Source organism: Zootoca vivipara, chromosome 10 (assembly GCF_963506605.1).
Source record: "Zootoca vivipara chromosome 10, rZooViv1.1, whole genome shotgun sequence".
Taxonomy (NCBI): domain Eukaryota; kingdom Metazoa; phylum Chordata; class Lepidosauria; order Squamata; family Lacertidae; genus Zootoca; species Zootoca vivipara.
Window position 1 is genome coordinate 55619964 of NC_083285.1, and position 20580 is coordinate 55640543.

General features: G+C 41.3%; 1 protein-coding gene across 15 annotated transcripts in view; it reads left to right on the forward strand.

Moving 5' to 3' along the window:
* CACNA1C (calcium voltage-gated channel subunit alpha1 C) overlaps window positions 1-20580 on the forward strand; it is a 550248-nt gene that overhangs the window by 92570 nt on the left and 437098 nt on the right. For all 15 annotated transcript variants that reach the window (XM_060279995.1, XM_035127322.2, XM_035127323.2 and 12 more), the window contains exons 2-3: window positions 12448-12769; window positions 16508-16613. In XM_060279995.1, the coding sequence (XP_060135978.1) occupies window positions 12448-12769; window positions 16508-16613 (428 nt within the window). The remainder of the gene's footprint in view (window positions 1-12447; window positions 12770-16507; window positions 16614-20580) is intronic.

Consider the following 20580-nt stretch of genomic DNA (forward strand, 5'->3'; position numbering starts at 1 on the left):
CTTAGCACGTTTCTCCCTTTCGTCCTGAGTTCGAGAATGTACTTTATAGTATCATAGAGTCATAGGATTGTACAGTTAGACGGGATCTTGTGAGTCATCTAGTCCAACCTCCTGCAATGCAGGAATCTCAACTAAAGCATCTGTGGCAGATGGCCATCCATCTTCTTCATTGTTAAAAAACCTCCAATGAAGGAGAGTCCACCACCTTGAGTCTGTTGCACTGTCAAACAGATTTTACTGTCAGAATGTTGCTTCGTTGCAATGCCCATTCTTGTAATTTGAAAGCATTGGTTCTGCTCCTAGCTAAAGTTATTCTAGGCTGCATCACCAGAAGTATAGTGTCCTGATCAAGGGAAGTAATAGTACCACACTATTCCACTTTGGTCAAACCACATCTGGAATACTGTGTCTAGTTCTGGGCGCTACAATTTAAGAATGATATTGACAAGCTGTAACGTGTGCAGAGGAGGGCGACCAAAATGACCAAGGGTCTGGAAAGCAAACCTAGTGAGGAACGGTTGAGGCAATTGGGTATGTTTAGTCTGGAAAAGAGGAGACTGAAATGAGATATGATAGCCATCTTCAAATAACCTCTGGAGCAGGAGAAAACAAAGCTTGTTCCATCCTCCATGCCACATGGGCTGAGGGAGGGCGAAAATCTGGTCATCCAATCTGCTAGGTACTCCCATCTCCCCTGCGTCAAGTTCTTCGGGCCACATTCACATTACTTCCATTCTAGATAAATCTGTCTAATGAATCCAATTTGAATAATTAAATCAAATAATTAGTAATGCTGGCCACATGACCCGGAAAAGCTGTCTGCAGACAAACGCCAGCTCCCTCAGCTTGAAAGTGAAGATGAACGCTGCATCCCATAGTCGAATTTGACTGGACTTAACTGTCCAGGGGAGGGGTCCTTTACCTTACCTTCTTACCTAATTAAATCAAGTAATTTAACTGTTTTTATTAAATAAAAAAATTTCTTCCAGTAGCACCTTAGAGACCAACTAAGTTTGCCATTGGTATGAGCTTTCATGTGCATGCACACTTCTTTATGGCCAGGATCCCTCGCCCTTGGGTGCGTGCTTTCCCACATACATAGGTGAAGGAGGCTGGATGATATTTATTTCTAGCTGCATTCCTTCCTGATGCTTTTGATTCTTGCTCTGAAGCATGTGTGGTAAATCTTTGGTTCTCCAGATGTTGCTGAACTACAGCTCCCATCACCTCTTGTCATTGGCCATGCTTGCTGGGTCCAACGGGAGTTGTAATTCAGCAACATCTGGAGAACCAAAGGTTCCTCGCACCTACTGGTGAGTCAATTCTCAGAAGTTGTTTTTTTTGGGGGGGGGCAGGGTGCAATAATGGGCTGCAGTGGGAAGAAACCCATAGACAATCTCAGTGCACACATGGTATTCCTCATATTACCCTTTTGATAATGCTCAGTTATAATGTATAAGGTTATAATGCTATATGGATAATGTGCATATTACCCTTTTGATAATGTCCATTAATTTGTGAACAAATAAAACTATTGGGTTGTATCCAACCAAATTCTACCCAAAGTAAACCTATTGAAATTAATGTACATATGTTAGTTATGTTCAGTAATTTCAATGGGTTTACTTTGATTATGACCAATGTTGGATACTACCCGTTATTTATAACTGAAAAATGTTATGCAGATATAAACATATGCCATTGATGTTTGAAAGAATGAACTGTTCTTGGCTTTTATTTGGAACCTGGGAGACAGACCAAACAACCACAAATGTTGTTTAAAATGAATTTAAGCAAATAGGACACATGCCTTTTGTCTACCCAAAGACAAAAGTTCATTTTAAAATGTAGTCAATGTTAGATTTTGTTGTGGGGGACCTCTGCTTTTACATTTCAACATGTGTGTTGTGTTTTCATGCATATGTGTCCAGACCCTTGCATGGCTAAGGAGCAAAGAACCTCAGATGATGTCATAATGCAATTAATAAGTAGGCTATAACCTACAAAAGGCTATTCTGCTTTGGAATATTTTGCTATGGTCAAACAACTTTAAATAATAGAATCATGGAATCACGGCAGCCAATTGACAATATTTGGGTCACTCGGTCACCACTTGGGGGTTACATAGGGGCAGAGGTGCCCCAGTCAGGATATAGAAGTGAAGCCCTCAGAGACTGATGGAACCTGATGTGTTACCGAAGCTCTAGGGGATTTTCCAGTGGAAAAAGCTCGAAGCCCTCATCTTGCTATGGATTTGTGAGACGAAGCAAGTGGTTGACATTATTGCTGCTGAGTATCTTCTCTGGCATTTTGGAGCCTGAGCAGCTCCTTGGTACTCCTCAGAGCTCTGGACAATGAATCAGTCCTGACAAGTACAAGTTTCACTATGAAGCTGACCAAACACTGGTAAGAACACATAATTGTGCCTACTGTGTGGCAGTGTGTGTTGTGAAGAAGGCTCATTTTGCAGCTCGCATTGTGTCCTCTAATAGCTGACCAACGGAGTTATTTTGGATGGTTTGGAGGTTACTGACTCTGAGTGTGTGTGGTGCTGGTGGGGACCTCTGGAGCACTCAAAGACCTGCTCTCCTGCTGTGATCAACCGGCTATGCACTCTCAGGATAAAGTTGCTCAGTTTCAAAGTGCTCTTGACACTGCACTTGGTGCAGTTGCATATTTCCACCTTTGGGGGAAGGTTGTGTAGAGAGCTGTGGTGGGGCAGGAGCAGACATTTTTGGAGGACACAGATTATTTAGATCCATTCCAATCTATCTGTGGAACTGAACTGGCTTTGGTCACCCTGATGGATGAACTTTGCAGAGGGACAGAGGGAATGCAACCTTGCTTCTGTTCTTGATCTCTTGTTGGCCTTTGATACCATCAACAATAGTATCCCCCTGGACTGCTCCAGGAAATGGAAATTGGAGGCACTGTGGTTCCAATCCTACCTTCAGCACCAATTCCAGAGAGTAGCATTGGGAGAGTGCCTTCCAGCCCACTGGTGGCTACGTTATGGGGTGCAGCAGGGGATTATCTTATCTCCATTGCTAATTAATACCTACATGAAGCCATTGGGAGCAGTCATTAGGAGTTTCAGAGCAAGGTAGAATCAGTATTCTGATGACATTCATCTCTATTTCTCTGCAACATCTGAATCAGGAGAGGCTGTGTAATCCCTGGGCCATTACCTGGACACGGTAGAGAAACGGATGAGGAAAAACAATCTGAGCTTGAATCCCAGCAAGATAGAGGCACTGTGGGTCTGAGAAGTTGGGCAGTGGCCTACCTTGGATGGAGTTGCATTCCTCTGAAAGAGCAGGGTCACAGTTTGGAGGTGTTTCTTGAACCAGCTCTGTCAAGGGAGGCTCAGGTAGCCTCACTGGCTAGAAGTACCTTTTAATAATTGCAACTGGTTCTGCAGCTATGACCATTCCTGAAAAGCCTTGCCACAGTATTTCATGTGCTGGTTACTTCAAGACTGGATTCAGGGCTGTCTTAAACATATCTGGCGCCGTGGTGCGAAGATCCCTCTGGCGCCCCCGCCCCGTTTCCCAGTGTGACGCCCCCCTGGCGGCCTGGCACCCTGCGCCACCCAGCCTTGCCGTAGGGCCGGCCCTGACTGGATTACTACAATGCACTTGGTGTGGGGCTTCCCTCGTGCTTGATCTGGAAGCTACAGTTAGTGCAAATACTGCAACATGATTGCTGACAAAAGTGACACCTTGCCAGCACATACCACTTGTGTTCAGGGATCTGCACTGGTTGCAGATTTGCTACTGGGCCAAGTTCAAGGTATTACCATTTGTATAGAAAGCTGTTAAGAACTTGGGACCAGTTTACCTATGAGATTGCCTTACCCCACATGCGCCCATGGTGGAATTGGCACTACTACAGGTGCCACATTTTACCCATTCCACATTTGTAAGAACTGCATCATTTAGTGTGGCAGCAACCATTGGAACTCCCTACCTATTGATATTTAGCAGGTGCCTGTACTGTTTCTGGCACCTGCTAAGAACATTACCGGTACTATTTAAACAAGCCTACGTAGATGCTTAGATAGTTGAGATAATTTTAATCTTTTTTAGTATTTTGACTTTTGTATGTTTTAAAGTATGGAAGTGATTTTAAAATGGATTTTTATTGTTTTATCCTTTTGTAATCTGCTTTGTTACAACCAAGAGGTGTATAAATTTTGTGAAATAAATAAATAATATTTGGCGCTTCAATACAGGCAATACTGGTTTTGCATGGGGGTTCCGTTCCGGACCCCTGCCCATTCCGGACCCCCTGCCCCACTCCTTTTCATAGTGTCTTTATGACGTTTGGAGACTACTTCTGGGACCAGCGCCTTGCATATGTGTGCAATTGCATGTCATTTGGATGGGCTAAATTGGTCATTGCATGTATTTGACTCACATTCCAGTCTCGTTTGACAGGCTGCTTTAAGGATGCTTTACAAATCTGTATTTGAAATCTTAGTTTAGAATTTTGATGATATTGTTAAATCTTGAAATTAACTTTCATGCCTTGAAAATAAAGGACCCCAATTTGGATAGATAAAAATCTCAAAACACTTGGCCATTCAAATGGCCATTATCAACAGCTCTGTTGGGTTTCTAGCACTCTGCCTGTAGTTCTCTACCACCTTTGGAAATAACTCTGCTTTTGGAATTGGCTTGAGTGCTAGTGTTTCTAATTGAAGCTGTTTCGATAAACTGCCTGGAGATCAAGTCATTTGTTACTGCTTATAGTTATTTAGTATGGTTAATGTCTGCAGACTTGGAGTCTCATAAAAGAGACAGGTCCTTATCAGTAATCAATATCTGCAATATTTGCTCATATAAATCTGCCATTAGTGACTGATCATTTGAAATTAATTTGAGCCAGAGGACTCCATTATGGTGCATGTTATTATAGTAGAAACAAAGAAGCCCAATGGAAGTGGCATTCTTAAGTTTCAAACATGCAATGATTCCGAGAGGGTATTGCTCTCATTTGCATGTATTTTCCTTATTCAAGCCACAGCAAGGGGATGTCCATATCCCCACATAATAAAGAGGAGCTTTGCAGCCTGGGGATAATATTGTATGGAAGGGATCTCCACCTCCCAAATTGCTAGAGAAATGTACCGCACACAAACTTTGGACAAAGGTAGGAGAAACAAAAACAGGGAGGTTTCATTTCAGGGTGACTAGTCAGTGGTTGCAGGAGGCACTTATAATGGACCTTTCTGTGCCATAGCTAATAGAGATACAGTGGTACCTCGGTTTATGAACACAATTGGTTCCGGAAGTCTGTTCATAAACTGAAGCGTTCATAAACTGAAGCAAACTTTCCCATTGAAAGTAATGGAAAGTGGATTAATCCGTTCCAGACAGTCCGCGGAGTACTTAAACTGAAGCGTTCATAAACTGAAGCGAACTTTCTCATTGAAAGTAATGGAAAGTGGATTAATCCGTTCCAGACGGGTCCGCGGAGTACTTAAACTGAAGCGTACTTAACCCGAAGCATGGGTGTGATTGGTTCCGGAAGTCTGTTCATAAACTGAAGCATTCATAAACTGAAGCGAACTTTCCCATTGAAAGTAATGGAAAATGAATTAATCCGTTCCAGATGGGTCTGCAGCGTTCATAAACCGAAAATTCATAAACCGAGGTGTTCATAAACCTAGGTTCCACTGTACAGTACATTCAAAATGGTGCAGCAGCAGTTAGTTAATAGGGACATAGATTCCAGTGACGTTATAGCACTATCAATATGTGACCATGGTGGATGTGCTGTAACATCGCTAGAGAAAAAGAGACTTGAGAATCATTGTTGACAGAAACTAAATTTAGTTGATTATGCAGGGAAATAGTGCTATTCCCCTATGTTGGAAGTACTTGCCAGGGCAATTTCGTCTAGATAGACAGTGATACATTTGCAATCCCCTTGGAAAGCACAGTGTCTAGAAAATAAAAGGCCCCGGTTCAAAGTAACTAATAAGTAGTAATAAGGGAGAGACAAATTTTCAAAATTGCAGAACACTTTAAAATAATGTAGAATGCTGCTGTTTATTTGTATGACAACCAAGTCGTGGCCCAGAATGTTAGGGACACAGTAATTATGGCTGCACAGGTTTCTTAATCTTGCAGAATCCTTGTAGCTGCACTCCCAAACCAGAAAATGATCTAATTGTCTTTACAGATGATCTGGTTAGTTTTACAGTGCAACAAATGAGTTGTTGCTTATGATTCAAATACCTTCCTCCTCCTCCTCCTCCTCCTCCTCCTCCTCCTCCTCCTCCTCCTCCTCCTCCTCCTCCTCTGCTCACCCTTCACTACCAGGTCCTAGGGTGGGTTACAACAAATTAAGATTCAGAATTAAAAACAGTTAAACTTGAACTTCTGAGGAAGGTGGAACTGCCAAGATGAGCCCCTCTGTTCTTAATACCTGGGAGGGTTTGAAGGGAAGAAAGTTAGTTTTGGGGGGCCTAAGTTGCTGGCAGCCAATGCAGTTGTTTTAGAACAGGGGTTGTATTAGTTTTAAATGCAACCCCAGCCAGTAATATGTGAGCACCTGTGAAAAGTGCTCCACTGAAGGGATTTCTTTACATTGGATTTAGTCTGAGCTATCTGAGTACACCTAGATCACACTCCTCTACTCCCAATTAGATACTGTGCTCTTTGATTTACTTCTAGTTTTGGATGAACAATATGAAAGCAACAGTCATCTAAGAAGAACTAGACACTCTGTTCATTTTCCTTCAATACATATTAATCTCCTCTCAAGTTGTTTTCCTGGATTTGGTCTCTTTCCCATTGTATATTGACTCACAGGGCTGCAATTACTCTCTCTGCATAAAATTACTTTACTGTGTTTGGGTAGTAATCCTTTTGAAAACCAGGGCACAATCTGTGCAAACCTGCAAGTTCTTTTTTCTATGAGGGATGATCCAGCTCCTCTGCCTCCTATATGGGAACTTCCTTCTACTGCATCCTGCCTTTTCAAAATACACAACACCTTTTCTGAGGTGAAAGGAGCTGCAGTCTCTCAAGGGCAGCCAGTTCTCAGACAAATGGAATAAATTTCTTATGTGCTGTGAAGGAATAATTACAGCTGTTTCATATCTACACAACTATAGGGCAATCTAGCTTCTTAATATAATTATTGCCAATATACCACAACAGGGGCCACAGGCTGGTCACAGATAAAGAAAACACCTCTAATAGAATTTTCAGGACATGTGACAGAGGAATTCTAAAGTATGGCTGTTGGCAAGTTGTTTTCTCAGCTAGTGGCTGATTGGTATAACTAGGTAGGCCTTATAATTTGAAAATTGTTCTTTTCAAGTACATGCTCTATTCCCTGCTGTGAAAAGTGTTTGCTAACACAGTTGAGGTGAAGCTGTACGACCTCTAGAATATCCTTCCATTTTCTCTAGTCTTGTAAAGTCAGAGTGTGAACGTTATGTGGCCTTTTCATTGATTACGAAGTCTAACTAGGGCTAGCAGTGGACCTATGTGTTCATATTTGTTTGAATGTGACATTTTAATTGACCATGATACACACACACACAATTTCAATTTAAAAAATCCAGATGCACAAGAAACACAGGTTTTTTTTAATTAAAAACAATAGAAATACCAGGTACACACAAGAAACATACATATACCCTTCACAATCCTAATTTCCGCTCCTACTCACATTATTCTTCCCTTCTTGTGGATAGGGTTCAGACACACAAAAGTTGGGGTTTTTTTGGGGGGGGGTCAAAGTCATTGCTGGACATATGGCAACCCTGCATGAAGGTGAGGGGAAGGACAACAAAGTTTGCTGTATATGCTCCCTCCTTCATGATTTGGGATTGTGATTATCAATCAATTTTGTTGTTTGTAGCCAATGGCCATTACAATACAATGTGAACACATATCGCACAGCTGCAAAACAGGAAAAAAAGCATTGCATACACCAGAACAAAAACAAGTTTTCTGTTAATTTTTGGGCCTAATACAAGGTGCTCACATTGGTGTTTAAAGCCCTAAACTATCTGCAGATCTCAACCCTGGGCAGGTCTGTAGGGAATAGGGATAGAGATGGCACTTGCTGGGACTGAAATGAATTGGCTCTAACAAGTCATGCAAGGGAATTCAGAGGAGCACTTTCTTGCTTTGCTACCTAACTTCAAACATGCATTTTTTGTGTAACTCGCAGAATCCAAACATTCCTGTTGCGAGAGATTGGCAGGGTGCCTTCTTCATACATCTTGCATTAAATTTGTTTGTGAGGAGGCATTGCTTTGCCTGATGAAAAACCCAATTATTCACACACACCCATTCTTACCTCTGTAATTAAGATGTTGTTTTCTAAAGCACTTTGAAATCTAATTACAAACTACATTCTGTAAATTAACAAATGGATGTAAATGTATGATCTACAAATTGTATTTGCACAATGATAAGGATTTCTTTCCAACCATTTGATAAATCGCCAATTTTGATTTGCTTAATCTGAAGAATAATATAAGTTTAGCAAGTTGTAGTTTTGTGTTGGATTTTTAAATAATTTCATGTAATTGGGTCTTTGTTAACTGAATAATCATACGCATTTTCAGTGATGTATTAGTCATAGCTAGCCATGTGTGTGGTGCTTGGCTTCTGACCTTAAACAACACATGTCTAAAACTACCCATAGCATCTGTGGGTTGAGGGGTAGGTTTGTTCATTTTTGTTAGGTGGTTTACCTTAATCCTCTTGGCAGAGGAGCATTCAATTTTGCTATTGCATTGATGCTTGCTTTGCATTATATAAAACATATAAATTTCAACTGATATGAGAAACATTCAAATAACTGGCTGCAAATTGGGTAGCAGTTAAACACAGAAAATTCCCAATGAAAGCAATACAGTGGTACCTCCCCGAAAAGTACTGAATCTGAGTACTTCAGCACGTACCAATAGAGCGCTTCTGCACATCTGCGAACCACGCAGATCGCTTCTGCGCATGTGCGCACCGCGGAACCCAGAAGTAAACACTTCCGGGTCCGCGGAGTACTTAAACTGAAAGTACTCAAACTGGAGTGTTCTCAAACTTTGCTCAAAGATTTGCTACGGATAACTACTACTTCTACCTTGATGAGCTAGAAAACTAACACAGAGTCTGCCTTTGTCTAGGAATAGGGGCAGCCAATGTGGTATCTTCCAGATGTTGTTGGAATCCAACTCCTATCAGCTCCATAGCTGCCAAGTTTTCGCTTTTCTCGAGAGGAAGCCTATTCAGCATAAGGGAAAATCCCTGTAAAAAAGGGATAACTTGGCAGCTATGATCAGCTCTAGCCAGCATGGTCAGGAATACAGGGAAGCTGTAGTCAGGCAACATCTGGAGTATACCACGATGGCTACCAGTACTCTAGAAGTTCTGCCTGAATATTTAAGGACTTGAATAAACATGTAAGGACTTGAATAAAATGGAGTGCATGTGGTTTTTGTTCTTCTGTTGGACTTTATTATAAGGCATAGTAGAAGATCTGAATGCACTGGCTACACTGATATCTTTGGCTCCAAATTAACATGTCACAGCATGGTCTTTCATTTTTAATAGGGTTTCAAATGGAAACATGCTTAATGGATAAAGCTATCCAATAATGAATGTTTATATTGAGTTAACATCCAGTGCTTGTACTACCGGTATGATAACAACCAAATGGACAAAGAATGTAATGGCCAACAGGCTTGGAGGAAAAGAGTCATGAACAAATGTGGGCATACAGAAGTGAGCAGCAACCAATATTTATTCACTCAGCTGTGGATCATATAGAAGCCAATTTTGGCATTCTGATATATAAATTAAATAATCATTATCTTTGTGGCAGCATCTCCTCACACACCTTTCTCCACACTTTTCTACTATTGGGTGGGCCTTCTGCTTGCATCACTGCAGTACAACTAATATGGAAATTCCATAAGTCAAGTACAGCATGGTATGAAAAAACCCTTTAAATAAGCTCCCAAATTTTTATTCATTTAGTTTGCTTTTAACATACAGTATATTTCCTATTGAGCTAGTTTTTATAATCTCCTCCCCCTGACTTCCCATTTTTAAAAATATTTATTTTGTTTTTAGCTAAATTGCTGGCTTTTGATAGCTAGCTGTAATGGTTGTGTGGGGAGGCAGATTTGAGGAATAAAACCTCTCATCTTCTCACCTCCACTTTTTCACTGAACATGTCAGGTCAGATTTTCTCTGCCACTCTTTCTTTGTTTATAGTGTTTTTCAAATTGATCAAGTGCTAAAATAGGTTTAGCTTTTGGATGACCAATATCTATGCTCCCCTTTGTGAACTTTCATATTTCCCAAGTACAGTAGGTCCAAATGAGCAGGTAGAAAGAACAGTGTCAAGTGGCTGGAGATTGTAACAATTTAAGAGTATGCAAAGTTGATAGGCAGTTTACATGCAAGGGGTGAAGGACGTGGTGTTTAACTGTCAAATGAAAGGCTAAACTGAAGCAAAATTATTTATTTGCATATGTCATTTGCCTTGTAACACAAGCTCTCGGCGACAAAGGGCTTTTATTAAGTGTACTAGCAAAATACTATTACGACAATCAGGGTAAGTGTGGAAGGCCTACATAAGGCCCCAAGGGGCTGCAGGCCACCCAATGTCAGCAGTGGGTTGGTTCAGCCCCATAGCTGCATAGCCCCAAGTGAAGTGGTTTATTTTTCCGTGTACGAGCGTTTTAAAAGCGTTCACTCAGGGCCATCATTACGATGGAAGGAAAACAAGCAACTTGTGTATGAGATTCCCTACATTGCAAAGACACACAACTATCCTGTTCATTGCCAATTTCCATTCATTGCTCACAGCCCGTTTTTGTTACCTCTAAACTACTATTCCTATTTTGTTCATTTTTTTGCTTTTTGGGGGTGTGGGGATACCTTGCTAATATCTTGTTACTGTAGCTTTTTGCAGCTGTCATTTTTCAGGGTTTAGCTTCCTCCCCTGGATCTCTAGAACTTAAACATTGGAGGGATGGTGCTGGATGCATTTTTGTCTCTAGAGCACATGCACATGAACATTAAGGCACAATGCAGTGTGTGGTCTGCCATTTCACACGATCCAGCTGTTCAGTTAGATTATGAATTGCAATCCCATGGCCTAATACTATGGTGAAGTGTGACAGTACAAACTCAGGAAAACAATGATCTGGATTAAAAATGGTCACAACTGACTGCTTCAGGCTCATGCCAAGGATTGTTGATCTATTGAGTTAGCTGCCCTAAGGCCAACGCTGGAAGTCCTATGGTTCATCTGCCCCACACTTGACTTCTGGACAGGGACATCCACCGAGACTTCTCTAACGGGGCACCCAGAATACACAAGTAATTTAAAGGCATTGCCCTCCAAGAGGGGCCACGGATTGGTTCATTTGAAATTACCTTTTGGGGCAGGAAGACCACCCACCGAGATCCCTCCAACCAAGGGGAATTCCCTTCCAACAGCCAGTAAACGTGTGCCCAGCCAGTGGGGAAGCAAGCTGAGAGTGAGGGGCCACAATTGTCACCCACTGGGAAAGCAGTGAGCGGCCATTGGAATAGCATTACCATACATTTTTTTGTTTTTCTTCACTGACTTTGTTAGCAATGATTTTTATTGTTTTAGATTTAACAAACACTAAGCTGGTAGTGCTCAAAATATTAAACAACATGTGCCATTTCTCTCTTTCCTACCACTTACCGCAGCCACCCCCAGTCTTTATGTCCTTCCTCCCACATAATCTCCCATGTGCCTCCTCCCATCTAATTACAAGCCAAACAGTAACAACATGAGCCAAAATAAAAGCCAAAATAAGAAACAAGGAGGAGAAGGAGTAAAAATGGAAGGGGAGCTTAGTTACCAGGCAAAATTATGCGCCAGTCATCCATATATTCTGCTCCTTGTCACTAAAGAGGGCTAGGAAATCTTGCCAGGTGTTGCAGATCTTTTCAAGGCTACCTTGCTTGACATAGTCCACCCCTTTCTTTCCCCCCACATAGTTTTAATAAAAAACACTAACCCTGTTGTTACTTATAAATGAGTGGAATACAGGTTATAGCAGAGTAATTGAATGCAGCATACAAAATAATAGAGCCTTCAACAATACATAAGTGCAGAAAGTTCAAGTGGTGATCTCCAGTAAACTTATTTTAAGTATAAAATAAAAAAATTCCTTCAGTAGCACCCTAAAGACCAACTAAGTTTTTATTTTGGTATGAGCTTTCGTGTGCATGCACACTTCGTCAGATACACTGAAACAGAATCCACCATACTTATTATTTTAAGTATGTCACTATTTTCAGCATTGGAGGGCATAAGTTATGTTTCTTGGTCGCACTACTAGGGTGTGACTGTGACTGGATGTTAGTAACTGGCTGTTGCTGTTGTAAACTCTATTCATATATATTTAATCTTTGCTTCTCTTTCTCCTAGGTTCCAACTATGCGAGTCCCCGTCCAGCTCATGCCAACATGAATGCCAATGCAGCTGCAGGGCTTGCACCTGAGCATATCGCTACTCCAGGTGCAGCCCTTTCCTGGCAGGCTGCTATCGATGCTGCCAGGCAGGCCAAATTGATGGGTGCAGCCGGCAATGCAACAATATCCACTGTCAGCTCCACACAGAGGAAACGGCAGCAGTATGGGAAACAGAAAAAACAGGGTAACACCACAGCTACACGTCCTCCCCGGGCATTGCTGTGTCTAACACTGAAAAATCCCATCCGGAGGGCATGCATCAGTATTGTTGAATGGAAATATCCTTTTTGATGGAATGATATGAGTCAGTATGCAAATGTGATTTACAAATGTGACTAAGCATGTGCTTTATGTTGAAGGAAGCACTAGAAGGAACTTTTAAAAACTACATGAGCAACAACATATGGTTGGTCTCCGTCTAGATCAGCGGGGGTAGATCTTTTATGACCTCGGTCAGTTTTCTGGGGGCTGCATGTTGGTGGTGGGCGTGACCCAAAGTGACTGTGACCATATCACCTAAACACTTGTGCGTGCATGCACGCACGCACGCACACACACACACACACACACACACAACCACACTTCCCCTTCAGCTTATTTCTGCAGATAAGCTGAGTAAGGGCTGAATCACCTCCTCCATCCTCATCAAACGATCATTTTGATGAGGAAGGAATTGCCAGTTTACACCCCCCACAAGGGGTATGGACAGAGGGGTTTAATGCTAACCATAGTTAATGCTAACACACCATAATGGAAGCTAGTGTGTCTGGCAGGCCATAATGTAAACCTTGGCTTGTTGCATTCTTGTCCTCCCCCTGTTAAAGGAAACACAAGCCAGGAATTGCTGTTCTTCACTTGCAGCACTGTAGCTTTCGGGCTGTGGCAGCTCTTTAACCATAGTTAAGAATAAGGTCTGGGCTTGCACATAAAGTTAAGCAATAGTTAATATTAGCTAAGGTTTATAAACAAACTACAAACCTTGGTTAATGAGCAGTCTTTAACCATAGTTAATAACCGATGGTTTAATTTTATGTGCAAACTAGGCCTTTCTGTAGAGGATCACCATGTCAGCTAAGAACACAATGTCCATGTTATGAGGCCATGCACTGACTGACAGATCCTGGAGGGGGGAGGGGCAGAGCACAGGGCATATCTGTTTCCCAGGTTAATATCTGGCCACTGTTGAATACTGAATGTTAGGTAACATGGGCCATTGATCTAATCCAGCAGGGCTATTCTAATGTTCTTAATGTGTCTTAATAATTCACAACACTGGTAAGCAACATAGTTTGTGCTAAGGTGCACCTTTTTTGGGGGAAAGGGGTAACATTTCATGTACAAAACTGGGACTCTTCTGCAGACTAATACATTTTCTACTGAAAGAAGAGATGAGAGGGGGAAACGTGTTGCTATAATCATTTTGCATACTGAAAATACAGTTTCAGCCTATTTCTGTTGCACACCCAAGAGGATGTGAATGCAAAAAAGTCCTGCTGGATCAGAACAAAAGGCCCATGAGGTTCAGCATCCTAATTCCCACATTAGCCAACCAGGTGCTTTTGGGAAGCCCACAAGCAGGACAATGAGGGACAACAGCTCTCTCCAGCTGTTATTGCCCAATATACCAAGTCCTGGTATAAAACTAATGTGAAACTCACTAAAAAGCTCCATTAAATAGAGCTTAATATATTTTAATTAATGGTTTTCAAGCCAGGTCATAATAAAACATTTCAACTGCGCATAACAAATTCTCCTACCTCTGAGTATTCACTCTCTTACCTTCCATAATTTGTACTAAAATGAAACCTACAAAACTTTAAAAGTTGTGCATATGAGAAATTAAATGTGCACCAACCACATTATTATTATTATTATTATTATTATTATTATTATTAATTGAATTGATCAGAGGTTACGAACTCTTGTGTCTTTATAATAGCTTATACAGGTCAACATAAAATTGTACACAGAGCATTAGCTGTCAGAAACAATGAGGACAAAATGTGCATCTGTAACCATATGCTAATTGCTTTCTCTATAGTTGTGAATGGTCTACTTTTCAATATTTCAGTCTGATCATGAACTATCCAGCACAAATTAAAACTTGCATAGTCATATGTTTCTTATTCTCTGTGGCCAACAAGGCAACAATTGCCTTGGCTGACCAATAGAGTCCCTTTCTAAGGCCCAATCCGTATAGGTAAACGAGGGCATAAAAACACAACAACATGGGGGCAGCTACACATGGAAAGCCTCCATATGCAATTACCCTAATTCATCACGCAGGGGCGGAGGAAGGAGTGTGTGGTGGGTGCGGGCCGCCCTGGGTGTCACCACTGAGGGGGGTGACCAAATGCCGGGCGGCACTCACCGCAGAGCCTGCAGTGCGCCTGAGCCATGCGTCTCTTCTGGGCTTGGGCACATGCAGGCTCTGCGCTGCCCAAATGGTCCGTCCGCTGCCTCCCCCCCCAGTTGTAGGGTGGGTAAGTGGGAGGAGGCAGGCAGACTTTGGAGGCCCTGCAGTGCGCCCCGCCCCTATGGGCGACTCGCCCCACTCCGGGGGGCGCTGCCCCAGATGCCCGAGGGGCAATAATTTATTTCATACTCTATCATCCTTCCTTGCCTGGTTTGCAGTTTGTCGTTAGAGTGAACATTTCTACATTGGTGTGGGGAGTAATATTTATTATTTTCCACACAGAGCTCCTCCATATAGTTGTATTTCCAGGACGTAACATTCCATAGTATACACTTGTGAACTGGACCATATGCAGTATAGTACCAGATCTGTATTAAACTACACAAGAAAATTGGATTGGAACCTTTGCAATGGCCACTTGGTTGGCATCACTCATCTATTCCATTGGAAACATAGGGAAGAAACAGCAAAAGCACGCCTGCAGTGTATTTTAATGAACTTCAATAGGAGTAGGGGTATGTAGTAAATGACTCACATTGTACACCTGTCCTGCAAAAACCTTACCTTCCACTGACACAGAGGACATTCTTAGGAAAAGTTTTTGCCAACTGGGTGCCTTCATGTGGTTCCTTTATTTGCCCAATAGAATAATCACAGGGAACAACTTAGGAGGAAATGAGAGTGCAGTCCTATTGGACCTCAGTGCTGTCCATCAGCTCAGCAAGTGTGGGTGTACTGATATTGATATTAGGGGGAACCAATATTAAATGAGGTTTCAGTCATTTTCTGCCCAACCCAATCAAGGTGAAAAACTGATGATGGGGAATTCAATTTGAGAACAGTTAAGTGGTGAGATGTATTCTGAACAAATACATGCATTTTCAAATAGACACCACTGTTTGGCATATTTCTGATGTGAAAGTATGCAAAATAAGCCACAACTTATTTTAATAATGCCCTTTAACAACCTTGTGTTATATATATATATACACATACATACACACACACACACCCTCAGAGATTAGAATGAAGAGACGCTGAATGTTAAAAATAATGTTAAAAATAAACTCTTACATAACTTTTAAACCCCTTGTGCTTCTTTGAATACTGCTCTCTTAAATTTCCTTTCAAAGGGTAACAAAAGAGGGTTGAAAAATGCTGAACCACTGTGTATTAAGATTTGGGAGATATTTTCTTAAATGACAGCACTAATAGGCAGTTTGCAACTGTATTGCAAATGCAATAAGAAAGAGAGAGAATTTGGTGGGCTGTCTGTCAAATAACAGCACAGCCCGAGAGGGTAAAATAAACTTGAAATTAAATCTAAATAAAGAAAAAAACTTTTAAGAAATCTATGTTTACTCTGGCACGCGACTGGCCTACTGTGCTTTTGACATATTAGGAAGAAACTTGGCTGGGAGGGTTGAAAAGCACTTTAAAAGGCATATGTTTCTTTTCAAAATACAAGGGATTAGGAATGTCTTCATTAAACAGAATTCTTTTAAATCCTTCCCCCTCTTCCAATATAATGTATGCATGTATGTATGTATATATATATATGTATTAAAAAATATCAACCTTCCTTAACTCCATTCCTCAGACCATTTGAAATTATTATTTTACTGACTATTTTTGCCAATTGTGTGGCCTTAGCTATCTATATCCCCTTTCCAGAAGATGATTCCAATGCTACTAATTCCAATCTGGTAAGTCCTTTACTTTCATCATTATTTGTTGTTACACCTTTTACTACTTACTCAGCACAGTGGCTTTTGGGAAGTCCAGAGAAAAAGTCACATGGTCACATCAGATGGCAGCCAAGATGTTTGGATTACATGGTTTTAGGCTGGCACTTGTTTTATTAGGATTACTTCTAGGGGGGAAAGTGGGCACTATCAGCACTGCATATTGATATCAGTTTCATACCTCTTCCCCCAAAGAATCCTGGGAACTGCAGATTGGTGGAATGTTGAACATTCTGCTAGAACAAAGGTAGCCAATGTGGTGCCCTCCAGATGCTCTTGGACTCCAGCTCCCATCATCCCCAACTGGCATGGCCAAGGGTCAGGAATGATGAGAGGACACGTCACTGACTACCCTGTGCTAGAAACTCCTATCCCCATTCCCTCCAGTTACAATTCCCAGGCTTTCCCGATAAGAAGGAATGATAGTTAAACTGGTTTAAGTCTGTAGTGCAGATAACGCCTTGAGTTTTTTGAATTTATGGTTATGACTTTTTGCTGTTGGCTTCCCCCCCTTTTGTTAACAAAATGCCAGAGTATTTTGTGAAAGTGCTGTCTATCTATCTATCTATCATCTATCTATCATCTATCTATCTATCTATCTATCTATCTATCTATCTATCTATCTATCATCATCATCTTACGGTAGTAGGTGTTAATTGTTTCATTCCTGAGCTTTTTCTGCTGTGTCTGTTTTATGAAGGGATATTATTTAATTGATCAAGCCTTCCTTTCAGGTGATGAACAGTTTCAGGGCTATGTTCTAGGGCACCTTGGCAGGTGTTCTCATTATAAATTTGCCCTTTGAAAGATGGTGACTTTTTCTATTCTTGCCTGGAATGATTAGTGTTTCTACTAAACGCAAATGGCAATGCCTGTGTTTCAGCATAAGCTTGTCTGGTGCTGGGGGGGGGGGAGAGGAGGGAAATGTGTTTATATTTGGCTTAGCATGAAGTCATAGCAAATATATGAAAGAAACAAAACTTAGAGTTGGACAAATGGAATGCAATCCATAACAACAGGACAAGCTATTTCCCTTGTTCTTTCCTGAGAGGTTGACTGAGCTCAGAACTCCCAGTGCTGTGAATGGGAAAGCTGGAAGCCCTGAGTCTGCATTCATTCCAGTATTCAGAACTAACCAATGGAGATTTTTGAAAGACCATAATGTGGCTATTCTTTTACTTGCCCCCAAAGAAGAATCACTGGCATGAAAGGGGGTGGTGGTGGAATGCAAACTTGCAGAGGGATGGAGCTGGAAAAATAATAATTGTCTTTCCGAAACAGAGACAGATGAGCATGTATAACCATTCTTCAGGCCTTGGCCACCATGATGAAGTATTTTCATGAAGCAGCTTTGAGCGTGTGGAAGGAAAAACAAAGGCTTTGGAATGCATCTTTGGGGGAATTATTGCCTAGCAAGTCGTAAGCTTTTGCTTTGTTGCTTTGCAGTTTGAGAGAGAGAAAACAGGGGCTGGTTTGGAATCCTTTTTAAAGATTTGAAAGGTTTTGCCATCAGGTGAAGCATGTGCAGGAAAGATGTTAGTGAACTGGTGCATCTGACATGTTGCTGTTTTCTACCTACAAAAGTGAAAGGCTGGAACTGAGGTATAGGCTATTTAGGAGTGGTGTTGGTGTAGATATTTGCTCCTGACCATAAACCCAGTATTAAACACACACATACAGCTCACAATGTTATAGAAATGGGATTCCTCCAGGCAAGTACTAAAGAAAAGCAATAATCTGTTGAATTGGTGGTGCATGACTTTTGTGTATTTTGATTTCTATACCTATATTTAGGTTGGATATGCAGATAATGCATACCTGACAAAATATATTTGTACCTAGACTGCATATGCAGATAGCTGTTAGCAACACATTCTTATGCTGATGGGTTTGTCATGGGCAAGAATGTATCTCACTTAAACTTGGTAGTAGTTGTGGGTAAGTTAGTGTACATGAGCTATTTAGAGTATCATAAGCAAAAACACAAGTCCCTGCCCCAAGAAGCTTACAGTGTAATTTCAACAAAGACAATGGGGGAGTCAGAGGGAGAAAAAGCAGACTGAGTTAAATGTAACAGGGGAACATGCATTTTACCTGGCAGTAATGCATTTGATACTGACTTAAATTTTCAAGGGATTAAAATATTTTTCCAGCCCTGACAAATGGTGTGTGTATGTGTGTGTGTGTCTGTCTGAAATTGCATTGACTTATTCATTCTTAAGATTTGTACACTTGTCAAAGTTTTGTGGCATCCATCCTGTTGTAATTTAGCCTTGCCCTCAGATCTGTTGCCTTGTTATAGCAGAGAGAGGCTGCAGTTACTTTCTACTAGAGCTCTAGTTAGCTGAGTATCAAAGTGATTAGTTTGTTTTTGGAAAACACTGGATGAGACGGTAGGTTGAAAAGGCTGCTTCAGAAAACAGCACATCCTGCAGAGATGGAAATCGGATGCACTTAGAAAAGAGAGCAATTTTATTGGAGAAAATTGCCTCCAGCCATTACGAAATGCAGCAAGTTGTGCTTGCTACAACAACCAAGGGGCAAAATAGTATGGTTCCAATCCAGATCTGTAGATTTATGCATGTAAGGGGACTTTTTCATTTGTCTTCTAAGCAGCACCAACCCTGTTTTGTGTCTCACAGTATCACAAGTGCTTCTTAAGGGGTAGCTTGCAGTACAGGACAGAAAAGAATGGTGCTGTGCACTGGTAAGCCAAACAGAAACTAGCTTAGCATGTTATCTGAACCCAGACTCATGATTAAGCTCTCTTCTTACTTACTACAAGCCAAGGTTTTTTCTTGGCAGTCAGAGATGAGTTCTGGATCACAGACAAACCACAGTTAAGTGAAACAAACTATGGCTTCATGTTACATGCAAAACAGGCCTATGACACTAACAAAGCCACCACTGCATCAGAGTGACAATGTAGCTTTTTAAAAATCAGTTTTTTAAAGTATGAGTGCTCCCGCATTTCTACCCAAAGAACAATCTTTCTTGTGCAGTTCACTTCCCTGCTTTTGAAAGCAATGCTCTTAAATTTATAAAGCTCCTCAGCAAGGCATTCTTCCACTATCATCTACAATCCTTTACTGTGGGTCATTAGGTATAGCTCTGAGAGTCTTGTAGAAGGACTCAGAACCATCCCCTGTTTGAAGATGCTCTTTAGCTAAGTCCTAATTAGCATGAATCATTTCTCGTCTTGATATCTTCTATAGCCAATTGTGTGGGTGGTGGGTGGTGGGTTGTTGGGGTTTTTTTGAGAAGAGGGAGAGGAAGGTGGAGTTGGTCCAACTCTGGAAAACCAGATTTGTCCAGCTGCTCAGGGGAAGCCTTCACTTGGGTAACAATAACAAGTCTGGCTTCACATTCACTTTGTAATTTAATTCTGAAAGGAGGAAAAAGGAGTTGCCATAGCAACTTCTACCGTCCTGATTTCCAGAGACATGGAGAACCTTCTTCAAGAAGCGCATTATCCAATATATGATGTGTAATGCTTTTTTTCATTTCTTTTAAGGTTTGAAGGAGAAAAATACATGTTTATAAGCTGATAACATGCCTCTTGGATTCTGAAACTCAGCCAGCAGAATGTGGAATAAAAAATTCAGGATTTTAAAATAATAAGTGCCACTGTAGGGTAATATTGCAGATCCAGTGTGGTATAGCAAGGGTACAGACTTAGATTGTGGGAGACATGGGTTCAATCCTCTGTTTAGCTATGACCTATGGCTAGTCACTATCTCTTAGCCTTCAACCAAAAAGAACAAGGGGCTGAAGCAAAATGGTACCCACTGGTTATTGCTAAGAATTTATTTGCACAGAAAGCTGCTGTTAAAATGAGTCAGATCTTTGGTCGATGTAGCTCAGTACACTGACTGGAAGCAGTTCTCCTGAATTTCTGAAAGGGATATTTCCCCGACATTACTGCAGA